At 40.2% G+C, this 14,142-nt stretch overlaps 1 protein-coding gene across 1 annotated transcript; it reads left to right on the forward strand.

Annotated features, from left to right (window-relative positions):
* The first annotated feature begins 1,770 nt into the window (after positions 1-1,770).
* Positions 1,771-13,657, forward strand: leng8 (leukocyte receptor cluster (LRC) member 8). Its single transcript, XM_084726664.1, has 15 exons — positions 1,771-2,142; positions 3,406-3,538; positions 3,880-4,020; positions 4,202-4,279; positions 4,553-4,982; positions 5,867-6,038; positions 6,122-6,292; positions 6,587-6,835; positions 6,930-7,085; positions 7,261-7,555; positions 8,436-8,537; positions 8,658-8,726; positions 8,816-8,945; positions 9,045-9,252; positions 9,344-13,657. Exons 1-15 carry the CDS (start codon positions 2,102-2,104, stop codon positions 9,504-9,506), a joined length of 2,538 nt encoding a protein of 845 aa, XP_084582790.1. The 5' UTR covers positions 1,771-2,101; the 3' UTR covers positions 9,507-13,657.
* The last annotated feature ends 485 nt before the right edge of the window (positions 13,658-14,142 follow it).

Genomic DNA, 14,142 nt, shown 5'->3' on the forward strand with positions numbered 1-14,142 from the left:
CGGGGTTTGACTTAAAGTTGCCTGCAATTATGATGGAATGCAGTCAGTGAAGTTAACCTACATGTGTTGCCACTTAGCTGACAAAATAATATTGTTGAAGGGTGTCACTCAGTTAACTCACATAGTTAACCTCACATTTGTTCACTCATACAACCAACAACTAACAAATCCTCTTAAAAACAATTTTAGTCGACCACATGAGTAGAAATAATTTTTAAGAGTCCAACTTCCTTTATCCAACTTCCTCCCATGTGTTAAAGAAACAGCAGCATTACCAAACCCCAGGTATCCACACAATGGTGCTGGCAGTGAGTCATTGTTTGTGAGATCTTGTCACAAATGCTCGACATATTTGTGTGATGATGTAGCCGACAGGAACAATGGGAGCAAATTATTCATTCAGCAGGCACATGTTATCATTCAGTGTGAGAAATGGGCTGGAAATAACAGTAAATACAGTATCATGTTTATTTGAAAGCAGTACATCCTGACATCAGATAAATCTCCAGAATATAATAACCTATAATATAAATATATATAAATTTAATATAATAACACATTCTTAATATTTTATGTAGCCTGGATATAAACGGAGGGCATTATGGCATTTACTTTATTGTATGTCAGCATTAAAAAGCAATACAAATCTCTCAATTCCAAGAAAAAAAAGTTATATATGACAGAAATATGTTCTATTAGTGTTTTATTTTAGTACCAATTGGATTCTGTTTTTTAAAAAAGACCCAGAGAGCCCTGCTATTCTTCGCTGTGTAGCAAAATACACATGTATTAACCTCACAGCAGTTGCAAATATCATTTGCACTCCACAGAGACTTCCAAAAGGCTTGCATGATTTGGGGGATCAAGTGTGGGAGAGACTGTCTGACAGGAAATGACTCTCCTCTCCGTAATACACACACTCACACAAGGTCACACATCCTGCAGCTGTGTGTGCTTCACAGGAAGACGGGAATAAAATGTATATATCCCAGTGAGCCTGTCATAGATCTATGATTTTTTGAGAAATGAAAACACAAGTAAAAACATACACTGAATTATTAATTTTTGGGTGAATAGCCAGCCCAGCCTCCCAAATATGGTCATGGTAAAGAATGTTTTCCCCAAATAGTGCCATGTTGGCAACACATGGACTAACAACAACAGTTTATTTTGAGATTGATACCTATTAATTGGCGATTATACACTATATAGCATTGGTTATTATAGTTCAGAAAAGTTTTATTTCCCTTTTCTCTGCTAACTTCAGCAATGTAAAAGCATTCATAAATTCTGACCTCCGTTTAGTCTCTCAGGCATTAGAATCCCGCCCCAGTCTTTATGATAGACGGGCTAGTAAGTGAATAGGGCTCTGACCTAAACTCAAAGCTAGATGTTTGATTGGTGGATCCTGTAAGACTCGGTACAGAGGGCGTGAGAAAAGGTCGTGTCAAAAAAGGAACCCTTTATTTGTGAAACACTCGCGATATTTCTTTGCGTTGTTTCTTTACTGTCCACGTTGAACAAACTTCTTATGGTTTATATGGTGATAGTGCTGTTGATACGATGTGGGTAGATTTAGCGTCAGAAAACTCCTAAACTCGTAGGAAATATCATATTTGGCGTCAAAATGATCACTCTCGCGAGATCTTTCGCAGGTCTGGGTATCCCTTCTAAACACGACTGTAGAAGGCGGGCGTCAGCCTTGCCTGAGAGGACGTACTCTGGGCAGAAAACTCCCAATCACGCATAACGTCACTTGACTTGGCTAGTTTTACTTATCTGCCATTTTGTATCTCCACAGTCTGGTCAAACGAAATTGGTCGTCAACGAAGAAGGAAACCAATATGCTAATGTTTATTTTTTAAAATGCACTTTTGCTCGACTTATATTAAAGTTTGACTTTTTTGGATAGTTAGCTTTATTTGCGGTTTTGTAGTTTTACAGTTGATCATCGTGTCTGTCCTAATCTTGTTTACCTTTTGCTGTAGCAGGAGAGCTAACGCTAGCGACGTTAGCCTGGTTTCTCGCTAGCCAGCTAGCCTAGCTAGCGAAAAACTGTCCTAGCGTTAGCTTTCTGACGCTAACTGTAGACGGTGGCGAAATGGCGGCCAACGCGACACAAGCAACCCCTACATCTAACTGGTAGGTCGCATTTTATAGCTACTGCAGGCCAACAACACATAGTGGATGGCATGTATATAATACATTTAAGACTATAATGGTAATATATTAAGTGGCATCGATGGGTAACGTTCACTATAACCTTGACTTAATGGTAATTAAGCTAGCTCAGCTGAGTGTGTTGATAGCTCTAATTGTTAGCACACCTACCCGATAGCCGTTAGCTACATACAGGCCATTCGTTTGGTCACCAAAAAGGGTAACATTAACGTTAGATAGATTAGGTGCGTAATATTGGTATTCTTTCAAATAACGCTGTATTTAAGGCATTGGCATTGCTGTCAATAAGGGTTGGTGCAGCTAACTGTACTGTGGTTGATAGATTGACCTGGCCTTATTTCACTACCGTCAGAAGCTCCTTAATTGTTAGTTATTTGTATGTTCAACTCATTAGCAGCTCATTATATTTCTTTTATATTTTCATAGTGCAGTACTGACCCCCCTTTTTGTTACATGTGCGGTTTTCTACTGTTTAATATTTTTTGCATTGATAATAATGCAATGCCGCAATACCCTGATTTTACTGGCATAATTACTGCATTTATTTATACTGTGCATTAAACTCAAGCTATACTGTTATTAATACTTTCATCCTAACACACTTATTGTTTTATACTATTATGTGTACAGCTGTTGTATATATTGAATATTTTTGTTGTTTACATAGTTTTACCCATCTTATTTCATTTTTTATATGGTTGTGCATAGCATTATAATGCACACACATAATTTTTACATGCTTACAATTTTTATTTCCATTCTTATATTTTCTATATGCTTATATATAATTTTATTCTTGAATGGGAGCAACTGTAATGCTGACTTTTTTTCCAGGGATCAATTAAGTATTTCTCTTTCTAATAGGTAAATTTTAGCACACATGAACTAAATTCCACATATTTTTAGATTAACTAAAATATCTTAGTAGGCTTCACATCCACAGGCTAATGTTGCTCTAAATAAGACAGTTATGTTAGCAGTTGGATGCAACCAAGGTAATACTTGTACTGCCAAATAGGTAGCCGTAAATGTTTAATAAGTTGGCTGACATGAAAGCAAATGTCATCTTAGCCTGTCAAAACTGTTTTGGGATAAACTGTTTGATAGATTATCAAATGTTTTTAATTGGCCTCGAGACTTTTTAAGCTTATGTGTGTGCTGTCAATCAAGTTAAAGCATGCTGATGACAAAAACAGTTGATTCCTGTTCTTGTTTTGATGGCAGGTCCTATGGTGCTGCTGGAGATGGCCAGGTTCACGAAAACCCAGAATGGGAAAAGGCAAGACAAGCACTAGCTTCCATTAACAAGAGTCAGAGCTCTTCTAAGACTACACAAGCCAACCGGACCACAGCAGAGGTGTGCTTTTATCTATTTGTGTGTGCTTAACTTTGTTTAGTCCTGGTTTTGAAATCCACCTGAGGTGTTCTGAGTTGGCAAAGTAAAAATGTGGATCAACCGCAGTTGATCACTGACACTCTCATTTACACAGTGCAGTATAACTTCCAATCAAAGGCTGACTTATCTTTACACATAGGCTGTATGCAGTTTATTGTTGTTTTCTGAGTGTGTGTGTGTGTTGCTCTGGAATTGCAAAGCCAAAACACTAGTTAGTGGTATAATTGCAGTGTGACTAGTAAATGATTCCTCTGTTCAGGAATCAAAATATCAAGGCTGTGTGTGCATGTGTGTCATTTCAGGCTGGTCAGTTTCAGCCAGCAGTGACTGACTCTGCTGCCATGCAACAGCAGCAACAGCAGTACTATCCATGGTACCAGCAAACTCAGCAGCATTATCCTGGATACACCTACCCCTATAACTACTACTACCCCATGGGTCCAGTAAGTACAGATAATAATTTTGTTCTTATCAACATTTTAACTCAGTAACATCTAATATACATGCAAGGCTTTTGGAACACTGTTACCTGCAAGGCTTTTCCCCCTGTATCTGATAATATCTGATTCTGAGAGATTGTAAGAGAGTGGTACAATGACAACATGGGTTTCTCTGAATTTCCAGTATGGAGCTGCATATCCACCAAATCAGTATGGCGTACCCCCAGGGCCTTACCCTGGAACTCCAAACACTAATGGACAGGTATGTAACAAGGATTTGTAGTGTGTAGTTATTCATAGACCCCTTTAAATCAGATTTAACTGATGAGTTTTTTTGTTGCAAACCCTTTTGGTTTTTGAAAGCTATTGCTATGAGAACCTGATAAAGTAATGCCGGAGTCACCAGTTAACCAGTCAAATCTCTAGTATTGTAATAGTACGGCAAAGTATTTGTTGAATTTAATGTTCTTTTTTTTCCTGAAAAAGTCTAATTTCATTGTGCTGCAAAAATGGCTTTCTTTCTTTCTTTTTATAGCCTCCCCCAGTGCCTGGAATGGAAGACCAGTCCCCCAGTTACCCGTCCCAACCACAGCCCCCTCCCCCTGCTACTCCCCAGCCACCCCAGAGCCCAACCACCTCTGAGAAACCCCCTCCCCCTCCACCCCCACCCATTCCTCCTCCACCCAACTCCCAATACCCTCCTCCTCCATCACAAAATGCTTACAGTGCCAATAACTCCATGCCATACCCTCCTGGCGATCCCAACCAAATGCAAGTGTACAATCATTCCCAGGGAAGACCTAACTATGGGCAAAGCTTCCAAGCCCAGAACAGCTATCAGCCCTCTCAGAATACCTCTCAGCAGCAACAGCAGCCAGGCCAGTATGTGCCAGGTCTTGGCAGAGGGGATGCCAACAAAAACAAAAACCAAAAGCAAGGACAACAACTGTGGCACCGCATGAAACGTAAGATTTACTCTATTGTTAGCTGACATGTGTAATATTTTCTCAACAGATTTACTAGAGTCATTGCTGTTTTTCTTAAATGTAGCATACTGTTATGTTAGCCCCTTTTTTGCATTTGAGTGCAGCAAGTTGCATGTTTTTGTTTTGTTTTGTTATGTTTTTCCCCAGTTGTAACTAAATGACAAAAAAGCATATTACATGCGATCAGAAAGTAGGCATATTCATGTAGAATAAAGAACATAGAGCAGGAGAAAGTCATCTTCCCTTGTACATGTACAAAGTATGTGCAAGTAGTATTGTTATGTCAAGAGAGAGGCAGAGAGCATCTCTGTACCAGGAGCACTGTAGGGGAAGTGCAGGCAGACAGACATTTCACTTAGCAACAGTTGTACTGACGCACACTCCATGTATCTATATAATACCAATCAGAGAGCTCTGTGTCAGATTATTGGCCAATCAGGAGCATTACAAGTCATAATGAGGAGCTTAGTATGAGAGGAGGCTGTGAAGTTCAAAAAATTATGCCGGGAGAAATGTGGCTCTGAATACAGACCATTGATATTCTAGGATTCTGGATTGTATAGTCTGCAATCTGAAGAAAAAAGCACTTTATATAGAAGAAGTAGCTTTTTTGTTTGCGATAAAGCAAACCTTATTGTAATTATTTTGACAGATATTGCATTTATTAAATGGTTCATGATTAGTAGGAATGATCACTTTTGCATCACTATTTTCATTTTCACTGAAAAAAACTTTAATATGCTTTATTAGGCGGAAATCCTGAGGTTTGAGGGACTCTGAACAGATAACAGTTTTGGTTATATAAAATCTTCCCCTGTTGATTTTCTTAACTCTGTTCCTTTGTATATCTCTTTTCCTCACAGAGGCACCTGGGACGGCTTCTGTGAAGTTCAATATTCCCAAGAGGCCCTATCAGGTTCAGTGTTCTCCAATTTCCAATCAGGCTTTTCCTACAGGCGAGCAGCCCTCAGGATTGAATCCAACTCCTTCCTCCCCAGCCAGTGCCAGTGCTGCACCCGGTGGCGCTCAGACACGGTGAGAACTGCTGTCTCCGCTAATTCTCAAGTCTTTTTTTTAATCTGTGAACAACATGTTGACTTAAGATGCTTTCTCTCCAGACCCCAGGACTGGCCCCAAGCCATGAAGGAATACGTGCAGCGCTGTTTTACAGCCTGTGAGACAGAGGAGGACAAAGATCGTACAGAGAAGGTGCTGAAGGAAGTTCTGCAGGACCGGTTAAAAGATGGCTCTGCTTACACCATTGACTGGACTCGTGAGCCATTGCCAGAGTGAGTTTAGCAGTGGAATAGTGTTTGTGTGGGGTTATATTAATTGTTATATAGCTTTGAATTTTTTTTGGTGTTGCACATGAGTTTTGCAGATTAAACAAACAAATGTTCTATCTTTTGATTTGGTTTCAGTTGAGTACAGAGGTCAATTCTTTTCTTCTCTTTTTTTCACTAGGCTTTACTGCAACAAAACTCAGTTATGTTTTTCATCGCTCTGAATAGATTTGTTGATTGTGTTGCCTGCAGGTTGAGCACTCATTAACATTTGGGTCTTTGTTTTTTGTTTTTTTGTAGGCTAAAGGTCAAGCAGTCTCGTTGGGAAGCTGTTCCACCCCAGAGGAACTCAGATGGCTCAGTGAGCCGTGGTGGAAGCACAGCGGCTGCAGCATCCAGAGGCAGGGGTGGTGGACACAGACTGGGCCACTACAGGAATATATTTTCTACAAGGAGTCCATCTTCCAGTTCCTCCCGTTCCTCCTCCCGCTCCCCATCCCCCTCCCATGGCCGACACAGAGATCGCAGTAACCAAAGGCATAGACGCAGGTGAGACATAGTTTCCCCTTCTTTTCTTTGGTTGGTGTGGACGTCCTGCTATATGTATGTTCTTTTTAAACATCTTGTGTCTCTTTGCTCCCAGTGATTCTGGCTCCCAGTCAGACAGCAGCATCTCCAGTGACCTCCGACCTCAGCTGTCACGACGAAACCAGAGAGGCCGTGGTAATGACAGGGATAGAGGACGTGGAGGTGGAGAGAGAGGACGTGGAAGAGGAGGAAAAGCCAACAGAGGAAGGCGGTAAATAAAATCATATGTTATTACAAAAATTACATTGAACTGCCTAAACAAGACTTTACTTTTCTCTGTGGTCGTGTTCTTGAGGAAGCCAAATATGTAGAAAAAATGTTTGTTTCTTTTACTACACTATGTCATGAGGATAGCTTGTTGAATAACCTTTAAATTCTTCCTCCAGAAACATGGAAGATTCCAATTCAGTTGTTGGAAAGAAGAGGAAAGGCGGAAATGCTGGTCTGGATTTCCATGACCCCAACAGAGAAGCCAAGAAGCAGAGCAGGGCAGCTCGATTTCACAAGCAACTCCGCACAGAGCCACTGGTTCTCTCCATCAATGCCCTAGACTTACCTGATGGAACCCAGGAGGGCCTCAGCTGGGAGGATTGCCCCATTGTGGGAACATGCCAAGACATCACAAAGTCCTACCTGAGGCTCACCTGTGCCCCAGACCCCTCCACTGTGCGCCCTGTGCATGTAAGTTGTACTCTTTGTCAGCCTTTTTGATGTTTTCTTACTGTAGTTTTGCAGTCCAGAGATGATGTATCTGAGAAATCCTGAATAAATGAGTTGATAAGTTATCTTATATCAGTTTCTCACAATACTTTATACCACACCTGTCAACATGGGGATTTAAATATGAGGGAAATTTCCTGGCACTCCACCCCAGGCTGTCCCACCATCCCTACCACTGTAGGGGTGGTAGCAGGGGACACAGTGAATCCTAGAATCACTACTAGACAGTCACTTGCTTTAAAATATCAGTACAACAATGATCAGGTTAACTATTTCCTGCAGTAAGTAACTGACTTTGAACACATTCAGGCTTGACAAACTTGGCATCCTGACTTGCATAGCTTTTCCCTCTGTGTGATACACTGAAATCTGTGAGGCATATTTTCAAAAATCATTACTTTGACATACATTGCTTTTATTTAAGCACGAGTAAGCCTCCTCTCATTGGGTGAGATTTATGCACAGACTTCAAGTCTTTTTGCCACGTGCTCCATCCTTCCCACATTAATCCATCTTTGCGCTTCTTAAATCGGTGCGTACAGTTTGGTTGAATGACTTCTCGTATGCCTCCTTTCTAATAAAAGTATTTTAGAAAGGGTAAAAATGCAGGAGTTGTACAGGAAATATTTAAATAGGAGGACAGCGGGAGGAAAGGGTAAAATATGGGAGATTCTCAGGAAAAGGGGAGGGTTGACAGGTATGCTCTGTACTATGTAAATCACATAAAATAAACTGGAAGAAGGGGGATGACATGTGATGAAACCTTTGAGTATATTTATCTCTTCTCCTGCATCAAAGAAGATCCAGACTGAATTCTATTTCTGAACTTGTTCTTCCCCAGGTCCTGAGAAAATCTTTGCAGGCTGTGAAAGCCCACTGGAAAACCAACCAGGACTACCTCTATGCCTGCGAACAGATGAAGTCCATACGTCAGGACCTTACGGTTAGTTATCTTCATATGTTTTTCATTTGTCCTTCTGTCTTTGTGTTTTTACAATGTTAACTTATGGGTTCCTGTTTTTTTTCTTTTTAAATGTGTTTATTTTTCCCTGTGGTTATCCAGGTCCAGGGAGTTCGTACTGATTTTACAGTGGAAGTGTACGAGTGTCATGCACGTATTGCTCTGGAAAAGGTGAGTCTGTTTGGCGTTACAAGTTTGTATCAGTCAAAATTGATAACAGTACATTTTTTTAATACTAGCTGAATCTTAATTGTCTTCAGGGAGACCATGAAGAGTTCAACCAGTGCCAGACCCAGCTGAAGGCTCTGTATAAGGACAATCCCTCGGATAACATTGGAGAGTTTACAGCATATAGACTGCTGTACTACATTTTCACTAAAAACTCTGGAGGTATGCTCACATTTCTTTTGCATCACTATTATGCAGCACATACACATTCTCACCCTTTCCTTCCATATTTTAACCTTTGTCATTCGTCGTCTTCTCCAGATCTGACCACTGAGTTGGTGTACTTGACCTCGGCGCTGCGGGCAGATGAATGTGTTGCTCATGCTCTTGCTCTCCGTGCTGCCTGGGCATTAGGAAACTATCGCCGTTTCTTTAAGCTGTACATGGAAGCCCCACGCATGGCTTCATACCTCATTGACAAGTTTGTAGAGAGGGAAAGAAAGGTCGCACTTCGGGCCATGGTCAAAACGTAAGTCATGTTCCACAAAGATCTGTTTGCTAACATTAGGTCCCCATAACTTGAGTGCTGATCTCCGAATCTGTATTTCCTCTGTCCACAGGTTCAGGCCCGACTTGCCGGTGCAGTATGTGCAGTCCAATCTGGGTTTCTCTTGTTTAGACTCCTGTATGGCCTTTCTTAGTGGGCTAGGTGTCACATTTACACCCTCTGACCCCCAAAAGATAGACTGCAAAACCAGCACAGCCTTATTGGCTGCCTCCTGAGGGGGTGGGCAGGGTAGCACCATGAAGGGAGACATTAGGGGACCATCATGGATCCTTACATATATAATGCACTGCACTTCAGACACCTCAGTCAGTCCAGACAGAGTAGTTGGAACATTTGCATCTATTGAAGACCCATATAGATAGATACAGACTAAAATACTCAGATTTCAGAAGGCAGATGTATTTTTCTGACACTCAGATGAGAACATGAGTGTTCACACACTGTCACCCAAATGTCATAGGTCAACATCATGCCCAGGATATCTCACTACATTTATAATGCCAGAAGAGTGAGGTAGCAGTTCAAATTTGGGATTATCACGTAATCTCAGCATTTAGAGGCCAAGAAGTCACAGGATCAGATCAGGGAGGCAGTCACCCTCATGGTTCCTGTTCCTTTACCACCATCAGATGTCAAAGCTAACAGTGTTCTGTCATGTTTTTTCCTTCCTCAAGTCAACAGCTTCAAGACCTGAAGGTTCAAGTCTTGTCAACCAAAAGGGAAATACAAACAGCTGTTCTTCAAGTCATTCATCCAGCTGTGTCCTGTTGGAAGTCAAACCTACAGAATCGGGTCAACTTTACGCTTTCCTCTTAGAGACTGTGAAACAGCGAGGTGAGAAGATGCCAGCAATTTGTCTGAAAGAAGAGACGGTGGTTTGTATGTCCTGCCCTGCACCTGGTTTCCTAAAGGTATCTACAGCTGGCTGTTCATCCTGTTCCCTTGTCCCCAGTCGTATGATCCCTGAAAGCAATGGACTGAAGTCTTGTTCCTGATCCAATTAATTAGTATTCACTCGCTGGTCACAGTCATGATATGGTTGGCCAGCATTGAGGAAAAAGTCTCAATCTGATGAGCATTGACTTTGTGTATGATAAGGATACAGGCAAGTGTTCTTCTTCAAGGTGATATCCTCACTCCTCCACACCCTTGAAGCTGAGCTTCACCTTCTGAATCAAAGCAGCCAGAGGCAAAGAGGGAATCTGCCTCCATCGTCCTCAGGTAGAAATTCTGCGAACACCTGGAATCCAGCTCACCCTGATCTACACAGCAAAGTGCACCCTCGTCTCCTCACCGGCTGTTGATCGAAAGAAACAGGGGCAGCTGAGCTGCCATCTTCAAATACAGCTGAGGGTGAATTCTGCAAGGTGGAGCATCAGTGGGAAACCTGCTGCTTCTTCCAGCGGGAATAACGAGTGGTTTGTATACTACATCTGGCACTGGTGTTTGAAAAGCTGCTGGTAAGGGAAAGGGACTTATCTGGAAGGAGGTGGATGACATCCAACAGAGGTGGTGCCTCACATTTCTTCTGTGTTAAATGTATCATGCGTTTTTGTTTTTTTGTTTGTTTGGGTTTTTTTTTTGGACAGCAGTATTGGCCTTTAACCGGACAATAGGAAAAAGAATATGTAACTGCAAAGCAGATTTTTAAGAAAACTTATAGGATGATATTGAACAGATGAATTAAGTATCAAAACAAATTTGAAAATGGAGTTGCTAAGATCCCCCAAATTTAGTGCACAGATACACACTGCTGTCTAAATGTCATAGTAAATAATTTAAATCAGAACATGAGTTTCAAGCTGAAAATAAATTAAGAATGAGGAAGATGTCAGTTGAGTGACGATTAGTGCTTTTATTTGCATTTTCCTAGTAGATATCCTACAATGTTCCAAAACAAAAGCATCATTCTGTGTTCAGCAGGGTTTCTCTTAGTGGCAGCAGAGTGGTAGTGGAGGTATCTGGTGTAATTTTGATTCATTTGTTTTCAGGAGGTTTGTGCTTTTTGGGACTTAGAGTAATGTTGGTGTTGTTGCACACTGTCTTGGGTGATAAGTGGGGTAAAATATGTTATTACTAAAACTAGTCAGGACTGGACAGCAAATGTCAGGAAATATCCCCGTAACCAACAGGATCTTTAACACCGACTTTACACCAAATGCTATAATTTTCCCATATGGAATGGATGCAGTTTGACATAATTTTTTTAATTGAGCAGTATTGATTACCACTGTAGAAATATTGAGCCTAAGGTATTTAAGACTGTGGTGTAGCTGACCATAACATGGGTTGGTGCAGGCTTGCTGTACAATCAATGTGTTAACTTGTCTACACAGTATATTTTTGTAAATATTGTATGATATTTTGTGGTTTATTTTCAATTAGTGCATAGTGTAGGGGTTTTTTTGTTCACACATGGGTAAGTGTGATTTATTTTTTTTTGTCTGGGATCGTATCCCATTTATGTTAATATGTAAACTTAAATGCAGACAGGTCTGGAGTGTGTTGTGTTATCATCATCGTCATCATCATCATCATCACATTGCAGTTAATAATTGCCCGTTTTCAGTGCTAGTTTGTCCCATTACAGTCTAAATACAGTAGCACAGGCTCTTGAACCAAATTTTGGATCAATTTTCATTGATAAGACAAATTGGTTGTCAGAATTGTCCCTTCAGGCAAAAACACGTTGCCACATTTGTGTCACTTGCTTTTTTGTAGCAGTATTGCTAATGCCTTCCGCACAAGGACAATTATCAGCCAGGCTGACAAAACACTTGTAAACCAGGATTTATTTTCCAAACTGTTTATTTTTTCAGCAAAGGTTTTGTAATGCCAATGATCTCAACATGTTTTCTTTCTTCCCCCTTCATCTACCTGACCCTCCTGTCCTCTTTACTACTCCCTCCCCCCTCACTCCCCGAATCTTCCTCTCACACACCACCAGACTTCTCATTCTTCAGCCCGTAGCACTGCTGCATTGCAGGAGCACATGGAGGAGTGATGATAAGTGGGCGAACCACCTCCAGACGCCAGCCGGAGAGAGTGAATTGTGAGCAATCCAAGTCTCTTCCTGGTTTGACCCACTGAAGTTGAAGCCATACAGCTGATAAAGTACATGGGAGCCTCACATGATGAAATGTGGAAAATGTTGATGCTGCTGCTAATGTGATTTGCTGCTAACCCAAATATTTAAAGAGTCTTTATGTGCAACATGATGCCTGTTTAGTTTTTATAAACAATGTTTGATGATTTTGCTGTGGTTTTCTGTTTGTCCAGATGCATTTACATTTTTTTTTAAATGATGCACCTACAGTTGTTTCCTGGTAAAGTTTGACATTATTTAGTTTTTCTTTAACTTTGTTTATTTAGTTGAATCATTTGGCTTGTGATTGCTGGATTGAGAGACCTGCTTGAGTCAGTTACAGTAGAAGCTAGTTTTGAGAGTTGAAACCCTCATCAGCAAAAATGTGTCTGGACATACAGAAAATGTTATCTTTCAAGTCCACCTACATTTAGTATCTTTTTAAAATTTACTTAGTATGCAGTCATCTTTAGGCAAAGTTTCTTATTTTACAAGTGCTGGTTCGTGCTCCCATGTTATGAAATTAACTTTATCCACATGTTAATGAGCTCGACTGATGGTTGTTTGTTTAAATGTAAGAATTTTTTATTTATTTTTTTTACACATGATTAAAGTGTGTACATCTCAGGTTTTCAGCATTGAAACGGCCCAGGATGTTTGCTTTTGTTTCTTTTTTTCTTTTCAGTAGAAAATTTCACCCCAGATAACTAACAATACACATTTTCATTTTGGATGCTTTGTTTTTTTTCTCTCCGATGCTTGAGTCATGTTTTCAGTATTTTTTGCTCCCATGTTACTGTATACCTCCATCAGTCCTTGTAACTCCTTCCTTGATATTTGACACTGGAACAACTCCCACATCCCTCCACCTCAGCTGTGTTCATTTCCTTTTAACTCGTCTTCATTTGAATTTGTCTCTTCTCACTTTCTCTTAGTTCCTCTCCCTGCATGCCCTCTTCTCCCCCTTTTCTCTCCATCTATAAATCTCTAACCAGTATTTCTTCTCTTCTAATTCTTCTCTTTTCTCCTTTTATGTTGAGTATGTTTTTGTGACCGTTTGCCATGTGCAATTAGTCACTCTCGCTAGTAAGTATTGTATTGCGTCTGCAATGCTTTAATAGTTTATGTTGCAGCTCACTAACAACAGAAGCTGAAGGTTTATCTGCAATGCCTCCTCCCTATCCCCATACCCCTACAGATCTGACATGATAAACTGCCATTTTGTAAATATTGTGTATATATATTTTGAAAAAAAATCTAATAAAATTCAAGTATAGAGAACTTTTAGTGTTGTTTTTAAATTATTCAGTGTATATTGGTAGAACTGATTGATGAATTTAGAGATAAATGGATAAAGACAAACAATTTGAGCAGTTAAAAATAATTGGCCTCAGATAAGTCAAGTTTTGCATCAATACTTTATTGTGAAATTTCATAAATACTGAGTGAGAGGCATATGAGACACTGTGCCAAAAAAAAAACCCAAAAAAGATCATAGATAAAATAGAAAAGGGTCTGATTACTTGCAGATTTATTTGGCCAACACATTTGAGGTATAAGGTGTCATCAAAAAAAATTAAGTAGTTGGAAAAGAGACGAGTTAGTTTCATTACAGGCAGAAAAGCATTTGTAAAAGTTGGAATTACAGGGAAAGGTAACCATAGAAGAAATGAACAGGTAAAACAACACAAAAAATCAAAAAGACAGGATAGCGAAGGATTGAGTTCATGCAAAGAGAAAAATGCAGCAAGTAGGCTGAAGAGAAA

Source organism: Lutjanus erythropterus, chromosome 9 (assembly GCF_056507025.1).
Source record: "Lutjanus erythropterus isolate fLutEry1 chromosome 9, fLutEry1.hap2, whole genome shotgun sequence".
NCBI lineage: Eukaryota > Metazoa > Chordata > Actinopteri > Lutjaniformes > Lutjanidae > Lutjanus > Lutjanus erythropterus.